Here is a 6,584-nt window from a genome sequence, read left to right on the forward strand (position 1 = left end):
TACAAAAGAATGTTGTGTGCCATTTCTACTTTCCCTTCTTTACGTCCACTTTCAAGGACTGGAGGTGACAGAGCATCTGGTTTGCAAGCGAGAAGTCCTGAGTTCAAATCCCAGTACTGCCAACTCTCCCCGCAAAGAGCAACAATAAAAAAAATTACATAATCAGATCAGAATGGTAGACATGCCCCTGAATTATTGACAGACAGGTGTGAAGGTCAGGAGCCTGGGCTTAGGGTTTCCCAGCTCTGTGACTTCAGGAGAGCTGTTCATTGTCTCTGTAACCACTCAAGAAAACAAATATAACAAATATAAACTCCCCTCCCTCTTTGCTTCTGGCCCCTCTGTCTGGAACTCACTAACCTGGTCCTACCTCAGGACCTTTCCCTTTGCCTTTTCTTTTTACTAGTGCAGGGGTAGAATCCAGGACTTTAGACATGCTAACCGCATGTTATGCCAGTGAGCCACACCCCTGTCCCCAGCGCAGAGCTTTTGGACATGTGCAGTTCCCTTTGCCTGCAGGGTGTTCTCTGGGCAGCCCCCGCTGTCACATCTCTCTCCCTGCCCTATGATCACCAAATCCATTTTATACACCCGGCCATCTTTCCACATCATCGGCATCTGTGGAAGTTAAGGGTTGTTTACTGAACTGTCCTTTCTCACTGGGCCCCTGGGTGCTTTCCAAATTTTGTTGCAATTTTGAACATTCTTGTTTCAACAATCTGGGTTTTATCCTAAAAGACTCTTGTCCAAGAACTTCTGATTTTAACAAGATACAAGTTTCCGACAAATTGCATTTGTTATATTATTTTCAGTTCTTTATGTATGAAGTAGTCCATGGTGGAAAAAAAAAGTCAATGAAAATGCAGGGTGCTGTTTCCACTGGGGGTGTCTTAAGTCCTTCCACCCCCTGCTCCCAGCACCTCCACTCCATAGGCTCCAGAGCTACTGACCCATCATCCTCTCTTCCACAGATTCTGCCCATCAGAACCTACCTGCAGCAATTAGCTCAAGAAAAAGCATGTGATCCAGGTTTAGCCAATCAGAGGCATCCCCAAGACACTGGCTGGCGTGATGGGAAATTTTAGGAGGGGCCCATGGAACCACTTGTCAGTCCAGGATCTCAGAGACCAAAAGAAGGGTGTCTGGTGAGGACAAAAGCTGTCAGGGAAGAAAGGACAAACCAGAAGTTAACACCTGACATTATTCAAGCACCTAGACCAAACCACACCTGGCATAGATATCCCTTAACTTTCATTTAACTTTTCTTTTGGAAGGCTCCACTGAGTTTTACTTGGTTTTCTTCAGCTGCCTCTATCTCCCATCTTTCCAATATTCTACTTTGGAATGTCAGGTCCCCAAAGCCACAGGACAGGGACAATAGTGTTGGTGAGTTCTCCCCACCCCCACCAGACCTTCTCTCCAAGTTGGAGGAAGAACAGAGGGGGTAGAAAGATGAAATGGGTTGTTTACAAGCTTGGGCCTCCAGATGCTATTGTGAAACCTCAAACTGGAAGGACACTTGAGGTCTGGGGGTGGGGAGGGACTGGGATAAAGGGCTAGGCAGTCCAGCCCTCCTCTCTGTCTCCTGCCCATCCCAGAGGCTGCTCCCCACAGGGTGGGCACTGGGTAGGCTGCCAGGGCAGGAGGTACCCCCTGTTCTTGGCACAAGCCTGGCTGGGAAAATCGACCCCAGGAGGGTGGAGGCTGGAGGCTGCACCAGGCTCTCCTTTCCCCAGGTTGGGCCACTGCCCAACCTGCAGAAAGGCCCCTGGGAGGGACCTACCCTACTCCACCCCCCATAAAAGGACCCCAGGGCCCCGCCTGGGTCAGTGTCCTGGCCACAGCAGTATCGTCATGTGCAGATCGGTGAGCCTGGAAGCTCTTGTCCTCCTGGGGGTGGCTGTGTGTGGTGAGTAGACCTTGGAGAGGGGCTTGGCACATCAGCCAGTAGGGAAGTCAGCCAGGGGTCCCCTGGATCAACCAGAACCATCCCCTAAGTCCCACCATGTGGGCAGGAAGTGGGGACAGTCTGGACAAATGCGCAGCTCTGAAAGCCAAGGACTAGAATCTTTTATCTGAGTCTCAGCTTTCTCCATAGTGAGAATCTTGAAACACTACAGTGGAAACTGAGGCCAACTGGGCCATCGGGGGTACTGTTTGGTCAGCTCTTTTTTCTTAGGTTTTATTTGAAGCCTTAGGCTCAAGGTGTAGCCTAGAATTTGTCCCAGACTCCACTTCTGCCCCACAGTTTTGTCAAGCCACCAAGGCACCTGAATTTGCAACTCCTGGTGGAAAGGACACAGTAGTGATGGAATTCGAGGCCTGAGGCAGCTCGGGGGATGGGGGACATCTGACAGTGGGTTCGGGTCATACTGGACCTCTTGGGGGGCCCAGTCCACCCGAGGCTCTCATGTCTGCCTGCCAACACAGTGGCGCAGCCCCGCGGTCGAATCCTGGGCGGCCGGGAGGCGGAGGCCCATGCGCGGCCCTACATGGCTTCGGTGCAGGTGAACGGCAAACACCTGTGTGGCGGCGTTCTGATTGCGGAGCAGTGGGTGCTGAGCGCAGCGCACTGCTTGGACGACTCGTGAGTGGCGGGTGCCGGCGGGTGGGCCTGGGAAGGCTAGGGATGCAGCTCTGACCAGGACCTCGCGGTGTCCCCAGGGGCGACGGGAAGGTGCAGGTGCTCCTGGGCGCGCACTCGCTGTCGCGGCCCGAGCCCTTCAAGCGCCTGTACGACGTGCTTCGCGAAGTACCCCACCCGGACAGCCAGCCTGCCACCATCGATCACGATCTCCTCCTGCTGCAGGTCAGGAGGCCAGCCGTATCCCTCTCGCTGAGTTGGAAATCCCGCCTCTTTTCTGCCCCCGCCTGTACCCTCATCCCGTCCAGTCACTATCTCTCGTGCTCCACTCCCGCCTGCGTCCCCACCCCGAATCTAGCCGCAGCCCTTTGCTTCACCGCCCCCCTCCCCGCCCCGGCGCCCCGATTCTGACGTCTGCTTCTACCCCGCTCCGGACCAGTTGTCGGAGAAGGCAGTGCTCAGCCCCGCGGTGCGCCCACTGCCCTGGCAACGGGAGGACCGCGAGGTGGCGCCGGGTACGCTCTGCGACGTAGCGGGCTGGGGCGTAGTCAACCACGCGGGCCGCCGACCCGACCGCCTGCAGCACGTGCTCCTGCCAGTGCTTGACCGCGCCACCTGCAACCAGCGTACCTATCACGACGGCGCCATCACCCAGCGCATGATGTGCGCGGAGAGCAACCGCCGCGACAGCTGCAAGGTGCATAGTGGGCGGGGCTGCGGGGAAAGGGGTCGGGCCTACAAGGAGATGGGGTTACTGAAGAGGAGGGACCCAGGTAAGTGGAGTACGGGAAGGGGAGGGTGGAGCCCGGGAATGGGAGAAATGGTGGCAAAAGGGCAGGACTTGTGTAGCGATGGGGTGAGTGGGACAGAGGAGAGGCAGGTCCCGGAGCGGGCGGGATGAGGGGAGGGGCTAGTACCTGAGAAGAGCTAAATGAATGAGGACAGGTGGGTGGGGCTGCAACAGCAATGGGAGTTTTCTGCGGGGGGAGAGGGCGTGGCTGAAATGGGGGCGGACAGCCGTGGGTGCATATGTGGCTCATGGCCCCTCTCCTCAGGGAGACTCCGGCGGCCCGCTAGTGTGCGGGGGCGTGGTCGAGGGCATAGTCACATCGGGCTCGCGAGTCTGCGGTAACCGCAAGAAGCCAGGGATCTACACCCGCGTGGCGAGTTATGCGGCCTGGATCGACAGCGTCATGGCCCAGGGCGCAGAGGCCTGAGCTGAACCAGCAAGTCCGGGGCACTTGGGGCACGACAATAAAGGCATTCAATTTGTGTCCGTCTGAGCACCTGCTGCATGTGGGGCCCCGAGCGGAGCGTGCTAGGTCGAAAGTAAGCTGTGGATCGGCGCCCCTGGGGGTCCTTGGCAAGAGCTCACAGACTCGGACACCTTTAAGAAGCTGAGAGCCAGGTGTCGTTTCGAGCTCGGCCACACGGCGGTGTCCTTGATCTTCCCTGGAAGTTTAGGTTCCAGCAAGGGGACCACTCTCTGTGAGGTAGTGTTTCCCTTTTCCCCCAGCTTCCTGGTGGAGCTTGCGCCCAAGACCCTGCTCTGGTCTGAGATGGCGGTGCACAGACCCTCTGGGGTTGTGGCCTATAGCCTGGGTCCCAGAAGGGAAAGCTAAAGCCCACAGGGGCCGCGTGACTCTCCTGGGTCATGCTGAAGCTCCAGGACACAGCCTGGACTCGAATCAGAGCTGGGTTCTGGTTCATAAACCAGCAGGGTGTGCCAGGGTTACACAAGGAAGAAGTTGATGTCTACAGCAGCCTCACCTGGTGAAGCTGAGTGACTCCACAACCCTGTGGAGGGGCACATCTCCATCTGTGCAAGGGCACAGAGGTGACAGAAGAGAGAAGCCAGGCCCCAGGCCCTGTGCACTTCCTCCTTGGCCACTGAGATCCACAAAAGGAGGCTCATGGCTTCCCTTTTATAGAAAGAGACCTGGGGGCTGAGAAGCAAAGCCACACCCTGCTGGGACAGGGAAATGCAATCGGAACTCAGGCCTGAACTGCACCTTGGAATCACATTCACACACACCTACTGTGTGCGGCTCTGCTTCTGAGGTACTTGGCAACTATTCAGTGCATGGAATGTAATTCATGGGGCTGTCATGACCAGCATGAGGTCGTCCACAGCATGCTGGTGATTTCCTGTGTAATTTAAAGGTTCACTACGTTAAGTTAGAGGAAAAGGATTACTGGATGTTCAGCCTTCAAAGATGCATTCAGGCTGGACAGTAGTGGTTCAAACCTGTAATCCTAGCTACTCAGGAGGCAGAGATCAGGAAGATTGAGGTTTGAAGCCAGCCTGAGCAAACAGTTTGCAAGACCCTACCTTGAAAAAATCACAAAAAAGGGCTGGTGGAGTGGCTCAAGGTGTAGGCCCTGAGTTCAAACCCCAGTACCCCCCCCTAAAAAAAAAAGATGCATTCAGGTACTTGCTGAGTTGATGACGTTAGGGAGTGGCTTCAACATTATCTGGCTTGGTGGGTGGATAGGGTTACTGGACTCAGCAAATGAGTCCAGTTTAAAGCAATGCCAGATAAACAACAAATATTTTTCACAATGTAAATATTTCCCAGGTGATGCTTGGGACCTATACTGGTAAAGCACTGTTCACTGAGTTCACTCAACACCCTGCATCTTATCTAGTAGCACAGGTGACACTGGGCTGCTGAGAGCTGTGGGCACTGGATCAGAAACAGCATGGACTGGGGAGGAGATCTGCCTGAGGAGAAACATGCAGCACAAAAGGGTGGATTTTTCAAGTGGAAGGCCTGGCAGAGACATGTTTAAATACTGTTTGTCCTTCAAGCCCTATTTTAATCATAGTGGAGTCAGCAAGGCCTCTGCAATCAAAACAAACCAGGAAGCCTGGCAACAGGGCTTTTCTAGAGCTCGGTTACTTCTAGCAACTTCCCCAGAGCTGTAAGTCTCCCTGGGCATTTTCAGCTTCGTCTTACAGTCAGTGAGAGCAACAGAGGGCTCTGGAGGAGGAAAAGTTCAGTAGGAGGTGGATAGCAAGTGCTGGGAATGCACAGGGCACCATGAGCACTAAACCTAAAGTGTGCATGTCCGTCTTTTGAGCCTGTCCTCCCTCCTTGTGATGTGAAGCCCCTTCTCTGGCTCTCAGGAAGCTGAGAATTGAGTCAGGGGACACTGCCAGGCATTGCTGCTGACCCCTAGGAATGGGTACTGTGTGGGAAGATGGCAGGAAGCACTGCAGGAGACATTTTACACCTGGTTGGTCCTCCATCCTTTTTTTTTCTTTGCAATACTGGGGTTTGAACTTAGGGCCTACACCTTGAGCCACTCTACCAGCCCTTTTTTGTATTGGATATTTTCAAGATAGGGTCTTTCAGACTATCTGTCCAGGCTGGCTTCAAACCAGGATCCTCCTGATCTCTGCCTCTTTAAGTAGCTAGGATTATAGGCGTGAGCCACCAGCACCCAGCTTCCAACCTCCTCTTGATCATTCCAGAAGGTGCAGACAGAGGGCCCCATATGTGCCCTCCTGCAGTGCCCCCAAAAGCCAGGGGCCGCAGGACTCATGCTTGTCAACAGCACTGTGGGGGACACTTCAGCTATCCACCATGGACCCTTGGCTGCTGGTCAGGGATGGGCCTGGCTGGTGGTGGCCTGTCTGCTCCTTGGCCTTTATGCCTAACTGGGTGAATCCTGGGGCTGCAGTCATCTGGAGGCTGATTTGCTGTGTGGTGCTCCCTATGTCTGGTCTCCTCCTGTGTGGAGGGCCCTCTACCCTCAGAGTCACCAGAGGGACCAGCAGACTCCAGAGAAGGTCACTGACCACCTGCAATGGGTGCAGTAGCTGGCTGCCAGACTGCACAGCTACGGGAAAGAGGTGATTCCCAGATTGTTCATGAGCATGAAGTGCTCAGGATGTCATGAGAGGGGTAAAGTGACGATAAAGCGAAAAAGGCAACTGAGGCTGGGCCACATGAATGTCATAAAAAGCTGAGGGAGAACCAGAACCTTGGGAAAC

The 6,584-nt window shown here is 54.7% G+C and overlaps 1 protein-coding gene across 2 annotated transcripts; it reads left to right on the forward strand.

Moving 5' to 3' along the window:
- The first annotated feature begins 1,567 nt into the window (after window positions 1–1,567).
- On the forward strand, window positions 1,568–3,856 carry Cfd (complement factor D). Of its 2 annotated transcripts, none has more exons than XM_074054483.1 (5): window positions 1,568–1,909; window positions 2,395–2,587; window positions 2,665–2,809; window positions 3,024–3,281; window positions 3,640–3,856. In XM_074054483.1, exons 1-5 carry the CDS (start codon window positions 1,855–1,857, stop codon window positions 3,799–3,801), a joined length of 813 nt encoding a protein of 270 aa, XP_073910584.1. In that variant the 5' UTR covers window positions 1,568–1,854; the 3' UTR covers window positions 3,802–3,856. The 2 variants fall into 2 exon arrangements, with proteins under 2 accessions (XP_073910584.1, XP_020030699.1); XM_020175110.2 differs by having other exon boundaries at window positions 1,572–1,909; window positions 2,431–2,587.
- The last annotated feature ends 2,728 nt before the right edge of the window (window positions 3,857–6,584 follow it).

The sequence above is a fragment of the Castor canadensis genome, chromosome 14 (assembly GCF_047511655.1).
Source record: "Castor canadensis chromosome 14, mCasCan1.hap1v2, whole genome shotgun sequence".
Lineage (NCBI taxonomy): Eukaryota > Metazoa > Chordata > Mammalia > Rodentia > Castoridae > Castor > Castor canadensis.